Below are 20,268 nucleotides of genomic sequence, written 5' to 3' on the forward strand. Positions count from 1 at the left end.
TAGGGCGGGGCTATATAGATCCTATAGTGAAGGTGATTTATTTCTTTGAAAATCTTCTTCTCTGCCCCTGGGTATTATTTAAACAAACTAAGTACATTGTTATGATATGCAAGGATGCTTCTTCCAAAATTGTGAATTTCATGGCCCCAGGGTCAAGGGCTCTGGTGAAAGGGGGGGGCTCTATTGATTATATAGTGAAAAAGCAAAATTTCTTTGAAAATATTCCTTTCTGCTTCTGGTTAAAAAGCAAAGAAGCTATGTGTATAGTTATGATGAGCAAGAGTGCTTCTTCCAGAGTAGTGAATTGCATGAGCCCTTGGTCAGGTGTGTTGGCGTAAGGGTGGGGCTCTTGATAACATAGTGAAAATGCATTAGTTCTATTTAATTATCCTGTCTGCTCCTTAGTGTTAAGCAGATAAACAAAGTGATCACTTATAATGAGCAAACTTCTGGTCCCAGGTTCAGAGGCTCTGGTGTTTCTCGGTGGGGAGGGGGCTCTATTGATAAAATAGTGAATCTGTAGTAAAAATGCATTATTTCTTTAAAATTTTTCTCTGCACCTGGGAATATCAGAGGCAAAAAGAGTAAATGTTTTAATAAGGAAGGGTATTTTTTACCAGATTTTTGAACATCTGGACCATTTGGTCAAGTGTTCTGGTCCTGGCAAGGGCTCTATTAATTTGTATTCTTCTGAGAGGAGTTATTCCCCTTTATTCCCCAAGAATTTTTATTGTATAATACAAAAAGTACTTTCATAGTTTTAATGATTAGTTAGACTTTTAAGTAATAGATAAATAAAAATGAGACAAAAATAATTTGTCTTATTAAATGTTTAAAAATGTTCATCAAAGACCAAGAGAGGCCAATATAAGAGATTTCAACAAAGGATTAAAATAGTATAGAAGACTGATAGTTTGTTAATATACTGTATGGTGATGGTGATAAATGGGGAACAGGTTAGAACCTAATTTATGAACTGTTACTGAATGTTAGACTAATTAGTTTGTTGATCCTGATCATCCTATTTTTCTTGCTTTTGGACAACAAAGCTTCACTTTTCAGTTCATTTTATACTCTATGGATCCTCTAAATTGTTGTATTATACTCAGGTGACCGTTAAGGCCCTTGGGCCGCTTGTTTAAAATCCGATTTAAATAAAAATTTGGTATGCAATAAGATTTCAAGACTTCACTTCAAAAATTCTATTGATAGGTTTTTGCAACGAATTGTGTTGCCATGTTCAGTACGTATAGATTCCTGTGACCTTCTTTCACACTGCGATGCCTCCTACAGTCTAAATCTGATTTCAATAAAAATTGGCACACAAATAGTCAGAACAACCAAGAAGCATAATTCTTTAAATTTATAGGTGTTGCCCTAGCTACTAAGTTTCAAGACCAGATGTTACTTTCTTCTTTAATTAAAATTACAAAGCAGTAGAGCCACAACCTCATCGGAGACTTCTGTTTTACTTTATTGAGGGGGGGGGGGGGGGGTATTTATCTGTTTTGGTTTTCCCCTTTATTGGGGGGGGGGGGGGGTTATGCAGTTTGAGGAATTTACGTTTTGTTTAAACATTATGGATTTATTAAGCTTAAATCAACATAACCGTGAAGTAGATGAAGATTTTCATAAACTCCGCTTGAAAAGCAGATTTATATATAGTGATTGGTGTGCGTGCGTCTGTCAATCCGTCTGTTATTGCGTGTGGGTACCCATCTCTTATCTTCAACTCCTCTTGTACCATTGAATAAAATTTAATGAAACTTTCACAGAATCTTTATTACATAGTGCCATTGTGCACCTTCTATTTTACATTTCGATCGACAGGTATTTGGGCTATAGCTGCCAATAACAAGTTACATCGTTGATTTTCAAAAATCGAAATTAAGTTTCGCTTATATGCTATTTTTACAGTAGTAAAACTTTTTTATTTTGTTTATTTGTAGAATGACATTTAAAGGCATTCGAAAGTGAGAACTGTAAGACGTTTGTGGAACTCTCCACCGATTGGGTGGGTTCGGAGATGGTTGCAGCTGGTAGTGTATAGTCGGAATTTTCCGAGGATCCGTCGTTGTAGTGTGATGTACTAGTATTTTGTTCAGAAGTCATTTTTTGTTGTTAATATCTTTATTTTGTTGGAAAATCTCCGCGATAATACTGTGTGGTTGCATGAGAAGACCGAAGAAATTCAGAATTTATCAAGCTAAAGGGGGTAATAAACAGGTGCTTGGGGACTACCCTTTTATAAAAACACAGACTGGTACAAAAAAGAATTATTTAGTATTTTCAGTCTGTGTGAATTTTAGAAAAGGGTTGTTTAAGATTTTTTTTTTCAAGTATTTTTTTGAAGTATTCCGTGTGTATGTCATAGAGAACTAATTTATAAAAAAAGGTTTCTAAATTTAACAGCTCTTGGGGTATAGAATTGGGGAGACAGGTCCCATCCCCAAGCACCGGTGAGATATTATACTTCTTTACAAATTATGCATTTATAGTAAACATTCGTATTTAAAAGCATTCAGTTGTTTTGCAAGTGATTTACGAGGGTTGTCCCACTAAATCGTAGACTAAGTACCTAGCATATACGACGTATCGTATTTCAATAAAATTTTCACCATGTTTTTGACCATTAATTCCCAACAATTATATAAAATATGATTGGTAAACAAACAATACAGAAAATGTGAGATTTTCCATGACACATGGTATATGCTCACGTGACGAATGGCACATTTTTTTTTAAAATCTAAATTTCAAAAGTGACAAACATTTCGTGCATTTCCTTGAGTTGCGAGAAAATCAAAATGGCATTAAAGCTATATATGGCGTGTCTGAGTTAAAAAATAAAAATACGAGATTGAGTGTATATGAACATGATATTTGTTATGTACGTTCAATTAAATTTTCACCGATTTTGAACTTGAATGACACCACGTTTCTATAGTTAAATTGACTTTAAACTGTGTCTGATATTTAAATGAGGAGTCGGTAAATAAATTGCTTATTGTTTTAAATTTCTGATATGTTTGAAACGCGATTGATTTAAATTGTGTAATATGCAGGAAAGTCCTATCTTTATATAAAGTAATAAAACAAATAGAAGGATCTTTTTAATTTTAGTTAGTCTGAACTTATAAAAAATAATCCATATATGACTGTAGATTTTCTATATTTAATATCACATTTTATGAAATTATTGACCTTTAAAATGGAAAAGTCTACCAATACGATGCAGCGCAAAGAAATGCCATAGAATGCTGTGTTCAACTTTGAATGGCACCAAATATCGATAATAAAGAGTACGCATAAGACAGAAAAAAATATTAACAGTTTCTAAATAATTGGTTAACAAACACTGAACTGCTAGAAACCGCACCCCCGCTAAATACATTACATAGATAGAAAGCTTGTTACGGCCGTTCGACAAGTAGTCGACGTTGACCGTCGAAAATAGCGGATAGGGTTAGCTTTGTTAAGGCCACTTTCCAGTGAATTTTATCATAGGGATTGGAATGATACATGTATAAACTAGCTTTGGTGCCATTTATTAGGAGTTTAAATTCAGTTTGGCTTTTTAAAATGTGTTTATATTGCCATCCAAAAAAATGGTGTATGTTGGAGAAAATTTTGCGACCTTGTCCAAGAACGCGTTGATTCTGAATTCATTGCACCGGATGACCAAAAGATACACATTTTTTCCTTCGTCACTTTATTATTTGACGAGATATTGGATTGAAATTTATAGTGAATAATCTAAAATCATTAATACATAATAAGTGAGAGAGAAAAAATCAGGATAATGCGGTCATTATTTTTTTAGTTATGTGCAAAGTGTATGATTTAGCAGCACAACCCTTGTACATGTATAGTGTGAAGCCAGACTTGGAAATGAAATAGATGAGCTAGCTGATTTTTAATGTAAACGGTGTTTTGAATTTCATTTTTTTTTTTCTGTTGTAAAGATTTGGAATTTTGTAAACTAACCACGTCACATGTGAAATCAAAACTGTGTGCAAATTATTCCAATAACATATACATGTATCACCAGTTTTTAGACTTAATTTGTTTTTGGTTGTTCTTTTTCCTTTACAAAGATAATCAAATTCCATGGATGAACGTTTATACTGTTTATAACGTTATATACGTTTATGGAATTTCCACTGTTCTTTTTATCTTCACGTCTATCACTTTCTCTACGTCTATTCTAGTGCCCTCACTCTTAATTAAATGTAGATACTTGAATTTCATAATTCCGGCTAGCGTTTCTGATCTGCTCGAGTACTGAGGGAATAATTGGAGAGAGGAGCGGATCAAAAACAACTGACCATGGATGATTATATTACATGCATAATTATTTGGATTAAAAGCACATCTTACCAATTATTTGTCTTTGTGTCTTTTTCCTCCAACAAAACGGCAAGAAATTTGTTAAATGATTTATTTTATTATGTATACATGAATCTAGTATAATTTTTGCAACTTTTTCCGACAAATAAATGTCTCAAGCATACCAATCGAAATTGTAAAAAAAAATTGACACCAAAAAGAAAAAAAATCTTACACCATTGCAACCAGTAAAAATGTTAATAGACTTAAAAACGGACAAAGGGATCCATTAATGCGAGAATGATTTTCTCTTCTGTGGAAAGAAGTGTCTGTTGTCAAACAGGAAGATATTGAAGGTGGTGCTGTCCATTTCCCTCCCCGTCCGGCGCTTCAACTCCAAGTATGCTATCCGTGGGTCCCTCATCTGAACCTCCCTCTTGATGAGGTACTTAGGGATTCCCAACAAATCCCGGACCAACGCCGTGATTTGCTAAAATAAAAAAAAGAGCATTTTTAGAGCATTGTTGGGGCAATAATATCCCAAACAAATCTTACGAAGAAGACCGACCGGATACAGGAATTTCTCTCTCAGATTAAAACAGACAGCAGTGGTATAATGAAATCAAGGTTCTTCGTCTGTCTCTTTATTCGTATAAGCCAATGTTTTTCAAAAAGAAATCAAATTTATGATAAAAATTATACACAATTTCAGCATACATTGCGGGGCAAAGTTTGACAGAAATGACCCTTTGACTGAAATTAGTCATTTAATCTTATCAGAGGGTCAATGAACTTTAATGTTTATACCAGATATGTTTTATTTTGAAGCATGAAAGACATCATGCATCTGAAAAATAGCTAGAACCATAAAAAGCAGTCTCTACCTTTAAAAAAAGCATTTCCGAATAATAACAGAATTCATAGGAAACTGAAACGATATGATGCTATGATATTCGCAGAAGTATACCAAATCTTGATCCAATACCTTAAAGTTTAATAAAAAAGAAATTATTTTTAAAAAAATCTATCCAACTATTAGCGGATCCTACATAGTAACTTTGTAAACTATAAGTCAAAATTCCTTGAATTTCAACTTTGTTTGCTATAACTTTACTACATACACCACTCTGTAAGATCTTAGTTTAGCACCTTTTAAAGTCTAACCATAAAATAAATTTAAAAAAAAACAACAACAAACAAAATAAAACAAAAACAGTTTCGTTGATTTTTAGCCATTAAAAGTTCATTACTCTGAAAACAAAAGGATCAAACCACATGAAACTCAATCATAACCTACATTCTCAAATCTAGTTTCTGACAAGTTCCGGTTCTGACGTTATCCTGGCACGTAAAATATATATCAACATCGTGAAAAACGCATGGAAAACGTCAGATATTTCGGAATAAGTCACGTAAAATATCAAAATCGTAAAAAACGCCTGGAAAACGTTAGATATTTCGGAATAAGTCACGTAAAATATCAAAATCGTAAAAAACGCCTGGAAAACGTTAGATATTTCGGACTAAAATCTAGTATGTCAAAGTTTATGTCAAAGAAAACATCTGAAAAAACCAATAGACGGACAGAAGAGTGGATAGATAAGCTTATAGCCAAGTAGAAGGATGTGCCTTCCGGAAAGTGGGGCTTAAAATAAATCAAAAATTTATAGACAAAAGACGCTTTTTAGAACAGGGGATGCTTATTCCTCCTAGGCACCTGATCCTACCTCTGGAATTTGCAGGGGTCCGTGTTTATGCCCTGTTCACAGATTTGAATTGTTTGACGTTTTTATGGGATCGATCACTGCTCGTTATCATCACCTTTTTTTTTCATGTTTTATGCATGGAAGCCATCACGCCCATTCAATAGAACATTCCAAGATAAATGACTGTGTCCCCCCATTTCATAAAAGTAAAGAATGTCCAGTAGTAAAGAAAAATAGAAAAAAAGATTTCACGGACATCCCCAGGCCCATAGCAACGGATTTAAAAGCGGGGGCCAACTTACCCCCCCCCCCCTCTAAAAAACTGACATAAAAATCTGACGAGTGTTAAAAAATAAAGGAAAAAACTGTCGTAACTCGAAAATATTATTTCGTGTGTGTGTGCCTGGGGGGAGGGGGGAGGGGTCCATTTCCTTACCTTTTGATACCTCTTTAGTGCTCGACCGTACAGCAACCGAAAAAAAACAGCATATGATTGTAAATTTACTATAGCACAAAGTGCTATCCTCAGAAAAAGTGGGAGGGAGCAGCCCCCCCCCCCGGCCCCGCGTTCTACGGGCCTTATCTTCATATTTGTAGCAATTGCATGGAATAAAAATTTGCATCAGTAATTTGAAAATTTTTTTCCCATAACTTTTTAATGCCCCCATAATCGAAGATTCAGGGGCCTATATTTTTTGGTCTGTCTTTCCGTCTATCTGTCTTTTTGTCTTTTAATTTATCCCTCCCCCCCCCCAAAAAAATAAATAAAAATAAAAAGCTCGCCCATAACTTTTGAATGGTTTGGGCTAGCGATATATTTTACACGTTTATTCCTTGTGACATGACCACCTTCTTGGTACCAACATATGTGACCTCTTTAGCTTGACTTTGGAGTTAAACCTATTTTTGCAAAATTTTACGAAACTTTAACCTTGGTCATAACTTTTGAATTGTTAGTTCTAGGGCTTTATATTTAACATGTGTATTATACGTGGCCAGTCCTTTCTTTGGGTACCAATATTTTTGACTGTTTTACCTTGACTTTGACTTTGGAGTTTAACCTGCTTTTGAAAAACTTTAACCTTGGCTATAATTTTTGAAGGTTGTTGCTAGACTTTTCATATGTCACATGTTTATTTCTTGTGACGAGGCCTTTCTTTGGGTACCAACATTTTTATCTCCTTGACGTTTGAGTATGACCTACATTTGAAAACATTTTACCCTTGGCCATAACTTTTGAGCGATTGATGCTAGGGCTTTCATATTTCACTTATGTATTTCTCGTGACAAGACCTTTCCTTTGAGTAGAACACATTTTGCCTCTTGACCTTGGAGTATGACCTACTTTTTGCAAAAACTTTACCAACTCTAACCTTGGCGATAATTTTTGAAAGGTTGGCGCTAGGGCTTTAATATTTCACATGTGTATTTCATGCTACCAGAACTTTTTTGGGGTACCAATATTTTAACCTTATGACCTTGGCCTTTGAGTTTGACTTATATTTGAAAAAAAAAATTACCTTTAGCCATAACTTTTGAGCTATTGGTGCCAGGGTTTTCATATTTCACTTACATATCTCTTATGAGATGATCCTTTCTTTGGATACCAACATATTTGGCCTCTTCATCATGACCCTGTAGTATGTCTTTGCAAAATTTTACCAAAGCCATAACAATTAAAGGTTGGTGCTCGGGCTTTTATATTTCACATGTGTATTTCATGTTGCCAGATCTTTCTTTGAGTAACATTTCTTACTGTTTGACCTTAACCTTGAAGTTAAACCTGCTATTAAAAAACTTTAGCTTAGCCATAAATTTTGAACAGTTTGTACTAGGATTTTCAAATATCACATGCGCATTTCTTGTGACAAGACCTTTCTTGGGGTACTAATATTTTAAACCTCATGACCTTGGCCTTTGAGTTTGACCTACATTTGACAAAAACTTTACTTTTGGTTAGAACTTATGAATGTTTGGCGGTAGGGCTTTCATAGTTCACTAATATATTCCTTGTGACAAAACCTTTCCATTGGTACCAATATTTTTTATCTCATGACCTTGATCTTGGAGAATGACTTACTTTAGAAAAAACTTTAACCTTTGCCATTTTTTGAATGGTTGGCGCTGGGTCTTTGATATTTCACCTGCGTATTCCGTGTGACAAGACATTTCTTTGGGTACCAACATTGTTGTACTCTTGACCGTGGCGTTTGACCTACATATGAAAAACTTAATCCTTGGCCTTGAGCTGCCAAACAGGGGCATCAGTGTTTCACAAACACACCTTTTTTGTTAAAACGCAAGTAACAATTTCGATGTAAATCTGCTTGCACAGAATTTAGCTGGCTAGTTTTCATTCCACAGTTTCGTAACATGGAAACCTGCCTGATGCTCATGACATCAGGCAGGCAATAAAATGTCCTATTCTACTGCAAAAGTGGTATATTTAAGAATCACCCCGACCCCACCCCCTTCAAAAAGTTACCCTTTTAATTCTATTTGTGCGTATTCTATTATATATTTTCTAGGAAAGCCTATAAGAATGAATCTATGGAAAAAAATTTAAAAGGCGTTATTACTCCTTTCAAAAAGCGTTATTTCGCCTTTCCAAAAAGCGTTATTACGCCTTTCCAAAATGCGTTATTATGCCTTTCCAAAAGGCGTTCATACGCCTTTTAAAAAGCGTTTTTACGCTTTTTCAAAAGGTGTTATTACGCTTTCTCAAAAGGCGTTATTATGCCTTTTGAAGAGCCATTATTACGCTTTTGACAGACCCGTGTTTTTGAAAGAGGGGGGAGGGGCAGCCTCTCAAAACAAAAAACCGAGAAACAAAAAACCCACCCACCCCCTCCCGAAAACTGCCTAAACTCGAGGGGGATCTTTTCCTAACTTTTCCGTAAAACTTTCTTTAAATGCAATAAATGTGCCAGAGTTTAACCATACTGCAACAAAATGTTCAGGGACCAAGCAGCCAATAAATAATTTTTTTATTTAAACTATAACAAGACTATTCTCCCAAAAAGTGGGGTGGGGGAGCCCCCCCCCCCCTTCACTCACACTCGTACTACCGGCCTATTTGAAAAGGCTTTATATCCAAATATGGAAAGGCGTTATTTTATATTAATAAATATATGAAAGATTGAATTAAAGCCTCTTTATTTATGCAATATTTAAACTTACTCTCTATATTCCTGCACTTCTCGCATACAACTGTTCGCATGCGTATTAAGAGAAGTCAACACTACGCCTGAAAATCCAGGATATAGATAGATGCAGTTTAGGGATTTGCTGGCCATGTATTAAAAATGCATGTCAAATTTGAAAATATTTTTCTCTCCTCTTGGAAAAAAGCAGGCAAACTATTTTCATGGGTATAATGAGCAATTAACCTTCAACCAAATTCGTGAAATCCATGATCCTTGGTAGAGGAGTCTGGCATCAGTGAAGGACTTAGCTGGTTTAACATTGAAAATATATTACACATTTAAAAATCTTTTTTCCTGGAAATCTAATTACAATATGTTTAATTTACTTTTTGAGAAATTAGCCCTATATTTAATTATGAAATTCATGTCCCGAGGGTAAGATTTCAGTGGGCTAAGTTATAAGTCATATATTGAAAATAAAAGGCGTTATAACGCCTTTTTGAAAGGCGTAAAAACGCTTTTTGGAAAAGCGCAACAACGCCTTTTTTTCGCGTTATTACGCATTTTTCGCGTTATTACGCCGTTTCCAAATGCGTTATAACGCCTTTTTTCGCGTTATCACGCCTTTTCAAAGGCGTTATGACGCCTTTTATTTTTTTTCTCTCCATAGATTGATCCTAATAGGTTTTCGTAATTTTCCTTCAAAAACATATAATATGTGTAATTTCTACATGAGTTATAAAAGTTTGAATTAATTCTAAACAGGCATGACATATAAATATATAGACCAGTCAATATTGCCTTGATTTGAGTAAGGGAGAGGTTGTTTGTTTAATTTTCGTTCGTCTGTTTCTCTGATTCTTGATGTTTATAGTATTTTTATCATTGTTCTCTTTTGATGCACTTCCCTCCCCAGAAGTGGAATTCTTTTATCCATACCAGACAAATGCATTTTATAAAACTTGATCCATACCATACAAATGCACAAAACCGACAGCTGTTCTCCTAAAGGATTTACCCATTATTTAAAATAATTGTTCAATGTAAAAAAAAAACAAACAAAAAAACAACAACAACAACAAACAAACAACAACAACAACAACAACAACTGATATTGAAAATAAAACGCACCTTGATATGCTCAAAATCGTGAATTCCCATTTTTGGCAAGGATGAAGCGTCAATGGCGATCAGTTTTCTCCCTGTTATGAAATTTTCCAAGAAACATCGCTGAAAATGAAATATATATATATATATATATATATATATATATATATATATATATATATATATATATATATATATATATATATATATATATATATATATATATATATATATATGTGCAATGCTTATGAAATACATTTCGTAACGAAAGTTTTTATCCTTATGTGCTCCCTATCTAATTTCGTAAATGAAGAAATGATACTGAAGTATATATACAAGTTTACCCCTCTGTACTATAAAATCAACTACATGTACATAGAGTGTATATATACATGTACTTACTGTTTCCTCATTAACGAAATTAGATGGGGAGCGCGTATGTTTTAATTGTGTGTTATTCTATATTTTTCGCTTAAAATATTGATAGTAAATATCACGTCCTTTGTTTGACAATGAATCGCATATTTACGAATATTTTCAAATTGTTTCATGTTTTGGCAACATGGACGGTGATACCTTGTATTGAGGAAAACCGTTTTCTTCTATCCAATTTGCTACGTCAACATCTGACCAGTAAACAGCAATAGGGATGTTGCTACGAATATCAGCGGCCTCTGCTCTAGACAAACATCGTATACCCTGGCGAGACATGATTTATCATTTGACTCACAATTAAATAAATAATGTTACGTCACAATTATATGGAATTTATGACGTCACAATTAGCCAAACTAAGGGAGCCGACAGAGGTTTATTGTGTGAATACAACAATAAGAAACAAATTTTATATCATTTGTATCTTACAATGACTTCAGTGTACATGCTAAGTTTAGGGAAAAATCTATCGTCTGGGTATTTAATTGTTAGGTGTCTTCTCAAAATACAGGTTCATTTACTGTAGAATTATATGGGACTGAAAGTGCTAGTTTTTCGCACTTCAAAATACTTCAACTGAGATTTTGCCAAAACTATAAAATATGATGAGTTATACTATTTTGTACGTTATATTTAAGAAACACTAAATTTTATTGTCTGATTTCCAGAGGGAGTGAACATAATTGCTATTAAAGTGCAAATACGATTGATTTTACTATGCTGCGCGAAGTACTGCGCAATGATAACTCCAGTAGGCCCCATCACGGACCTACTAAAGCATTTTCTTGTAGGGCCTCATAAGCGTTGGAACCAGGGGGAGGGGGGCTGGGGGGGGGCTTAGCCACTGCAAAGATAGACATAATATAGGCATTGAAAATTGGGGCTTACCTTTTTTGTCGGTTTAGCCCCCCCCCCCCTTTCAATTTGCTTCCGACGCCTTTAAGGACTCCGAAGGCACCAATGCAGAGGTTCGGGAAAACAATTATAATGTATGTCTTTTGAAGTCTTGGTAAGTAAGTTGACACATCCAGCATTGTACTGATAAGGAAAATAAAAAGAATAATTACATTTTCTTTACAAATATATGTATATAATACTACTTTAATTAAATGAAAAGATAAACATTTTGACATATGGCGGGAAATATTGATTATCGAACCCTACCACTAGATGTCGTCTTGTGATGGTTTCCGGTCTCGATCAACAACGTCGATTCCGATTTGGTAGAAGGAGGAGCCAACATTTATCATGTTTTTATTAATGTAACTAATTATATAGATAGTTATTCAAGATGGAGAGAGTCAGGCGGTTTGCTATCCAGTCAAATGCCCATTGCATGGAGATGTTGTCTGAGGTACAGCCATACTTAGTGGAGGTGGCGTACTTTTTCTTTTTTCTGTCTAGACACATGACTTTACCGTTATTCCAGGAGTACGTTCAATCAGAGTTTTACAAACAAAGCAACTTAAAAGCCTCTGCAATAGAACCATTTTACAGTGGCAATGGCTCAAGTCTATATAATATTGCTCACAGAGAAAGCACGTTAGCGATCCTGAGTTTACAGATAGCAGAGGGACTTCCTGCTTTAATTACTGTGATTATCCTAGGAGCCGTCAGCGATAGAACGTCACGGAGAAAGATTCTGCTGTGGATGCCCTCGCTTGGAGGAATTCTTCACTCATTAATTTATATCTTGATTCTGTACACTAGTTGGACATTGGATGGGTTATTTATGGCTTCAGCCCTGAGAGGGTTGAGTGGCAGTATGACTGCATTCTTAGCTGGGAGTACATTTTTTGCCATTAACACAACGCAAAGAGAAAAACGCTCATCACGTCTTGCTATACAGGAATCTTTGAATGGCATAGCCTATGCAATAGCTAATATTATGGTTGGCTACTGGCTACAAGCTAGTGGATTTCACCAACCATTTTGGTTCACACTGATTTGTGGCTGTATTGCTTTTCTGATTTCATTCTTCTTAGTAAAGGAAGTAAAAGTAGAAACAAGTAATCCTAATAGGTATGACACAGAAAACTGTTGTATAGACACGTTCAAACCTATGGGAAAGTTTTTCAGATGTAAAGAAAGAAAACTTCTAATTATGTGGCTAGCCATTTTAGCATTTCAAAGCTATGCCTGGGTTCATTTGGGACAAATCAATACCCTGGTTCTTTATTTCACTGGATCTCCCTACCACTGGCAGTCACACAAGGTAGGGGTCTTCTTGTCGGTAGCCATGGGTGTGGCATCGATAGGGGTGCTGTTCACTCCCCCTGTGTTGAGGAACTGGTTCTCTGATATCCACATCACATTTGGAGGACTTTTCTCCAAGGCTGTGGGGACTCTCTGGTTAGCTGTTGTTCAGAATGAAGTTGTTATATATTTTGGTAAGAAAAAGTTTGATTTGTAATATTCAGTATTGAAATTCTTCATAGTACTTTAATAATGAAAACATTTGGTTTTTGTATTAAATTATTATCATTCTTTTTTTAGCAATTTTCCTCTTGGTACTGGAGCTTATTCCTTTCCCAATGTTAAGAGCAGTTGTTGCCAACAGTATAGATACAGCTGATCAAGGTATAAAGTACTTCCATTTTGCCAGAAGTGTAATAAGTCCAGCCATTTTCATCTACGCTAGCCAAGGATTTCTGATCCGCTACTCTCCTCACAAACTCTTGGCATACGGTGCAGTCAGAAGTTGGGATTGTTTACGACACATGATCTCGAATCTTCCAACATACGCACAAATTGCATCATTGACAAAAATCAAAGGCGTATTTGAAAATTTAAGTTTTTAAAGAATAATTAACAAGAAGATTTCGAGCAATGTTTATTTGTTATTTATCGTGCAAATCTACATCTACAATAAGATTCCTGGTCACAATATTTGTACATCGGCTTAAGATTGGATGACATCATATCTATTTATAGAGTGGCATGTTATGTTACGAATCGTTGTTTTCTTGTGTTTTTCATTCCCGAGACTAAAGAATCAAGATATCCCGAAGACAAATATCATCATTTACAAAAGCAATTGCTGACTGCTCGAATGATGTCGATCAACTCCAATCACAACTCGAGAGAAAAACCCCAACTTTTAATAGCACAGTATGCCAAGGGTTTGTGAGGAGAGTAGCGGATCAAAAACCCTTGGCTAGCAAAGATGAACCATTTTTAAAAAAAAAAAAAAAAGACAAGACTTACTTTCATGTTAAAATTAAATTCAGAATAAGTTTTAAGTGTTTTGAATAAGCTGTGTCAGAGACAGCTGAGTTGCATTCTAAATCATATACCATATAGTTTTTTTTCCAAAGGGGTGCTATCAGTATGCTGGCTTTATTTAGCGATTCAGTAGAAGCCCTCTAAAATTTTTGCTAAATTTGCAATCTTGAACACAAGGAAAAATAACTCATTAATCTTGTTAAGACTGCGGAATATTAACTGGCAAAATTGGAAATATACAGCTTGCGTCTTTTCCATCTGTTACAGTCAAAACATTAAATGATAGACAATGAAATGGGCGGGTACAATTCGGCACGGATGTCCGAGAAAACATTGGATTGAAATTCTAGTTTGAAATTCATTTTCAATCCACCTGAGCTGATTTCAAACGCATAGTGTGAATGTATGATCTAAAAGACAAATAATTTCAATTCCCAAATACATGTTGTTTGAAATTCATATTTATCATTGTTTATATGAGTTTTTAGCCTATAATTTTAAGGACACGTAAAAGTCATAGAAAACGGAGATTTTTTTTTTTTCTTTCGGAAATGGCTTTTTTCATTCTAGAAAAGGGGGGGGGGTCAAAAATTGTCGAGTCAGATCATGCTTTCATATAACAAAATATATTTATTTCTAGGATGACAAGAGGTACATGTATTTTCTTTAGGTTTGTCTTTACTGAAAAACATTTGACAATCAAAAACACGGAGGGGTTGTCCAAACTTAAGCAAAACATTCTTTTTTTTTCCAAGATCATTCAGCCCCTTCTACCCCCCCCCCCCCCAACTCCCCAACACATGCATGCACATACAGAAATCAATATTTGTCCCTTTATATTTCTTTAAAAACACTGGTCAGAAAATCTTATTTATATATTTAAACTTCCAAATATTCCGAAATTGAAATTACACATGTATTTGTTTTCTTGGTCAATCAGTAACTCATTGCCTTTTAATGTAGCCGAGGTGGATTGAAAATGATTTTCAAACTAGAATTTCAATCCAATGTTTTCTCGGACGTCCGTGCTGAATTGTACCCGCCCATTCCATTGTCTGTCATTAAATGTTTTGATTGTAACAGATGGAAATGACGTAAGCTGCATATTTCCAATTTTGCCAGTTAATATTCCGCGGTCTTATTAAACATTGTAGCCCTCTAAACTCTGCATAAAATTAAATTGGTATGCAAATGTACTGAAGAGTCATCTGGAAGCTTTATCAAAAGTATATGAAGTACTCTTCTGTTAAGCAGTAACACAATATTTTATTGTTTTGCAACTTCATGGAATCAAAAAAAGTTCCATCAAAGTTACAGGCATACCTTTGAGCAATAATATAAAGTTTTAGGATGTGTAAAGGAACCACTTTGTCCTTCTGTGGACCATAACTTTGTTATGGAGAAACATTTGAAGATTGTACTTGAAAGAAAGTTTGCTTATGATTTGAGAATCTGTCCTTTTTTTTACCCAAGCTCGACATTGACTTATGGTTGATTTGACAAATGCAGAAAATATATAATTCCTCTCCTATCTTGTAATGGAGAAACATTGGAAGCCCATTCTTGATAAAAACAAAATTTTATGACCTGAAGATGTGTCATGACTTTGACTCGAGGTATTTCAGGCAAAATCGAGAGTCACAGTCACTGTGTGAGAGACATTGAACCCAATTTTTATGCCCCCGGATCGAAAGATCCCGGGGGTATATTGTTTTTGTCCTGTTTGTCTGTCTGTCTGTTGTCAACTTTAACCTTGCCCATAACTTTTGATTGATTGGAGCTATGACTTTCATATTTCACATGTGTATTCCTTGTGACAAGACCTTTCTTTGGGTACCATCATATTTGACCTTTTGACCTTGACCTTGGAGTTTAACCTACTTTTGCAAAATTTTATGAGACTTTAACCTTAGCCATAATTTCTGAACAGTTGGTGCTTGGGGTTTCAAACTTCACATGTGTATTCTTTGTGACAAGGCCTTCCTTTGGATACCAACAACTTTCACCTTTTGACCTTGACCTTGGAGTTTGACCTACTTTTGAAAAACTTTAACCTTGGCCATAACTTTTGAACATTTGGTGCTTAGGGTTTCAAACTTCACATGTGTATTCCTTGTGACAAGACCTTCCTCTGGATATCAACCACTTTGACCCTTTGACCTTGACCTAGGAGTTTGACCTACTTTTGAAAAACTTTAACCTTGGCCATAACTTTTGAATGGTTGGAGCTAGGGCTTTCATACTTGACATATGTAATCCTTGCGAAAAGACCTTCCTTTGGATACCAACCACCACTTTGACCTTTTGACCTTGATCTAGGAGTTTGACCTACTTTTGAAAAACTTTAACCTTGGCCATAACTTTTGAATGGTTGATGCTAGGGCTTTCATACTTCACATATGTAATCCTTGTGACAAGACCTTCCTTTGGATACCAACCTATTTGACCCTTTGACCTTGACCTAGGAGTTTGACTTACTTTTGAAAAACTTTAACCTTGGCCATAACTTTTGAATTGTTGGTGCTAGGGCTTTCTTACTTCACATATGTAATCCTTGTGACAAGATCTTCCTTTGGATACCAACCACTTTGACCTTGACCTTGACGTTTGACTTTTATTCAAAAAACTTTAACCTTCGCCATAACTTCTGAACAGTTGTATCTAGGTCTTTCAAATTTCATAGGTGTATTCCTCGAGACAAGACCTTTCTTTGGGTATCAACATTTCTTATCTTTTGGCCTGGATTTTGACTTGCATTTGAAGAAACTTTAACCTTCGCCATAAGCTGCCATACGGGGCATCAGTGTTTCACAAACACATCTTGTTTATTTATAAATTGCAGCAGGGGCTATCATTATCACTCACAGTGCCTTAAACTTGTTCAAATTTGTTCAAATACAAATATGTACCTGGTATGTAACATGGTTCAGTAATAATGTGTTTTGAATGTGACATTCACGTTGTATACACATGAGGTACTAGTAATTGAATACTAATTGTATATTGCAAGTTTTCTTTTTACTTCAGTTTACATGCATTCCAAAATAAACCAATCTCTTTATGGTATGTTCTAAGTGTCAGATTGTTAATTATACCCCCCCCCCCCAACGAAGTTTTGGGGGTATATAGGAATCACCTTGTCCGTCCGTCCATCTGTCTGTCTGTCTGTCTGTGTAAACGTGTCCGGTCAATATCTTTCTTACAGAGGAACATTAAAATCTACTACTTCACACAGATTGTTCATGACCTGAGGGTGTGACATGACCTTGACCCAAGGTAATTTGGGCAAGTTCAAGGTCACTGAAAGAAAAAGTTCATAATTTGTGTCCAGTCCATATCTTTCTTAAGGATGAACTTGGTGAGTTCCCATTTTACACTAAGATTGCTCATGACCTGAAGGTATGTCATGACCTTGACCCAAGGTCATATGGGTTTTTCAAGGTCACTGAAAGAAGAAATTCATAATTGGTATCCATTCCATATCTTCTTATGGATAAACTTGGTGAGTTCCCATTTTATACAAAGATTGTTCATGACCTGAGGATGTGTCATGACTTTGACCCAAGGTCATTTGGGCAAGTTCAAGGTAAGTGACAGAAAAAGTTCATAATTCATGTCCAGTCCATGTCTTTCTTATGGATAAACTTGGTGAGTTCACATTTTACACAAAGATTGCTTATGACCTGAGGGTGTGTCATGACCTTGCATGGCCCAAGGTCATTTGGGCAAGTTCAAGGTCACTGACAGAAAGAGTTCATAATTCATGTCCAGTCTGTATCTTTCTTATGGAGAATAATGTTGGGATTTTGGGAGTTTCCACTTCACACAAAGATTGCTTATGACCCGAGGGTGTGTCATGATCTTGACCTAGAGTCACTGTAGAAAAAATGGATAAATAATGCATCCATATTTTCCAATTGAGAAATACTTGAAAAATTGTTATTTATTTTTTTCAATGGAATAAAAAAGAGGTTATTATAAGTATTTATGTTTTATTAGGCTGCGCCTTAGTTTCATTCATTAAAAAAATAAAATGAGGAATTACCATTAAATTTTCAATCTAAATGTTTAAACAAATTGTGAACACCTCTTAGATCCATCAAATACTAGTATTAGTGACTTAGCACCTTTTCTGAAAAACCCTGCGGGGGGTATTTGTCCCTTTTGGACAGTTCTAGCTTTGTTATATTATTACTAAAGCATAATGAGGAACTATTGATTTTGATAATGATGATGTTCTTTCTACCTATGGTAACATTATAAAATATTTCTATAGCCTTCATGAATAGTAATGGATGTTTATTTTATTCCCTAGGGTCCCTGTTTGCTTTGATGCATTGTGGGGAGGGGATCACCTACTTCCTGGCTCCTTTCATGTTCCAGTCCCTCTACGCAGACAGTATTGACTACTTCACTGGATTTGTGTTCGTCCTTTCGGTCATTCTACTAATCATTCCTGTGGGATTTGTTATGTAAGTACTGTAGTTGAAGACCCCCCCCCCCCCCCCCCCCAAATCCCTGATTTCCCTTCAGACATCAAAACAACCAAATAAAAATAAAGGCTTGGTTTTGATCAGACTGGTATTCTATATGTGCTTTATATTTTCTTTTCATTGTTTTTTTTAAGTTTGTAAAACATGTATATGCATTGATAATTAAACACTAAATGTACTAAGAATTATAAACATGTATGCATGTAATAACATACTATCATGAGAATTATGTTATTCTCAAACAGATTTCAAGAAAAATGAATATCAAATACAAGTTTTAAAAAACAGATGCATATGCATTTCCTTCTGTATATAGAACATGTTTTATTCTTTATGTAAATAAAAGACGGTGCACTGATCTGCTAAGAAATTATTCTGTAACAATAATGATCTCACATCATTGTGCCTGAATTGACAGAGCTATCAAGTTTCTGACAACAAGCCAGCCTGGGGAATACGAAAGAATGGAGGGGGAAACGGAGATGACAGGAGGAGAGGAACTACCCCTCCCTACAGATCATGAGGATAAGAACATCAGTGTCATCCCAGTCACGACCAGTGAGAACACTGAAGTCAAGACTACAGCACAACAAAATGTCATAAGGTCAAAGTCATGCAATGAGGAGGCAACAGAGCCTGTAGCTGTGTGATCAAAATAAGTAGAATTTGGAACCATTTTTTGTGATTTCAGTTTAAATGTGGAAAAGAGAAGTAGACACCAGCATTACCTATGTTTTATATATCGGGTATTGGTTATCAACATGGGTGTTGATTTCTGTGGACAATGAATTTGGTAGATAGAAGCAAAATGAAAGAGAATCTATGTATAATTTGGTCAGCTTTTTGTTGTTGTAATGTTGCTGTAATGTTTCTGTTGTTGTCATTGTACTAACAGTGTTGGGGGAGAAAATAAGGACTAGTAGTTCATGGTTCCTTTTTTTCCCTGAAGATAATCACTAATCTTACATAATTAAGATTATAACTACTTAGTTGAAAATAATCAAATTCTGCAGATTTTTTTTCCAAAAATATGAAGAAATTTAATGCTGTTGCTGATAGAATACATATGTAGTATCTGATTTTTGACCTTGTATATTAATAATAATATTAATAATACTATAATAATAATTAAATATTTTAATAATAATTTTGACCCTGTAATAATAAATTCCAGTAATATGTACGCTGCATTTCATCTCTGGTATTATGCCCAGCATTTCTGGCATATTTTATTTTCATTTCTGACACTTATTTCTTATTTATTTTTTTTTTTTAAAAGTACTTTTCTGGCAATACAGTGTTAGTCAGGTAAGTGGAAGTAGAATATTGAACAGTAACTAAATATTAAACTTATTTTAAACACAACCATTTCCAAATAGAAAAGTTTACTTACAATATTATGTACAAAGAGGACTAGTTAAAAGTTTGCCTGAAATGTCCATTGGTTTCTGTGTGTTTTTTATTAGTTCCATATTTACATTCCACAAAGTGTGAGGAAAGCTACGGCATTCAAAACACCATAACACGGACAGGGGGTCAAAAGGTTTAAGTATGTGGGTTTTTTTTGACGTCACAAATGTCGTAAAAGTGCAATGTCATAAGCGAAAATCAAAATTTGCACTCACTTTGAACAGAAGTTGTTGCAATGGCTCTTCGATTAACTCTAACTTACCCGTAGGATAATACAGGGATTTAGAAATATAAATCACATTTGCATTCAAGGCAAGGAGTTAAAAAAATGTGTTAGCACATTATGAAAAATTGTTTGTTCACACCGTTGCAGTTATGAGACTATATCTTTCAAAAAATAATGATTCAGTGCTTAAA

General features: G+C 35.0%; 2 protein-coding genes across 2 annotated transcripts; one reads left to right on the forward strand and one right to left on the reverse strand.

Annotated features, from left to right (window-relative positions):
- Positions 1-4,426: 4,426 nt before the first annotated feature.
- LOC133183240 (sterile alpha motif domain-containing protein 15-like) lies at positions 4,427-11,002 on the reverse strand. The gene is made up of 3 exons (XM_061318189.1): positions 10,865-11,002; positions 10,313-10,411; positions 4,427-4,819 (listed from the first exon to the last, which is right to left on the reverse strand). Exons 1-3 carry the CDS (start codon positions 10,997-10,999, stop codon positions 4,619-4,621), a joined length of 435 nt encoding a protein of 144 aa, XP_061174173.1. The 5' UTR covers positions 11,000-11,002; the 3' UTR covers positions 4,427-4,618.
- Positions 11,003-11,910: 908 nt separating this feature from the next.
- LOC133181690 (proton-coupled folate transporter-like) lies at positions 11,911-19,921 on the forward strand. Its single transcript, XM_061316250.1, has 4 exons — positions 11,911-13,113; positions 13,220-13,303; positions 18,264-18,420; positions 18,860-19,921. Exons 1-4 carry the CDS (start codon positions 12,015-12,017, stop codon positions 19,089-19,091), a joined length of 1,572 nt encoding a protein of 523 aa, XP_061172234.1. The 5' UTR covers positions 11,911-12,014; the 3' UTR covers positions 19,092-19,921.
- The last annotated feature ends 347 nt before the right edge of the window (positions 19,922-20,268 follow it).

Source organism: Saccostrea echinata, unplaced genomic scaffold (genome assembly GCF_033153115.1).
Source record: "Saccostrea echinata isolate AGI-Se365-2 ecotype Australia unplaced genomic scaffold, CSIRO_AGI_Sech_v1 ptg000009l, whole genome shotgun sequence".
Lineage (NCBI taxonomy): Eukaryota > Metazoa > Mollusca > Bivalvia > Ostreida > Ostreidae > Saccostrea > Saccostrea echinata.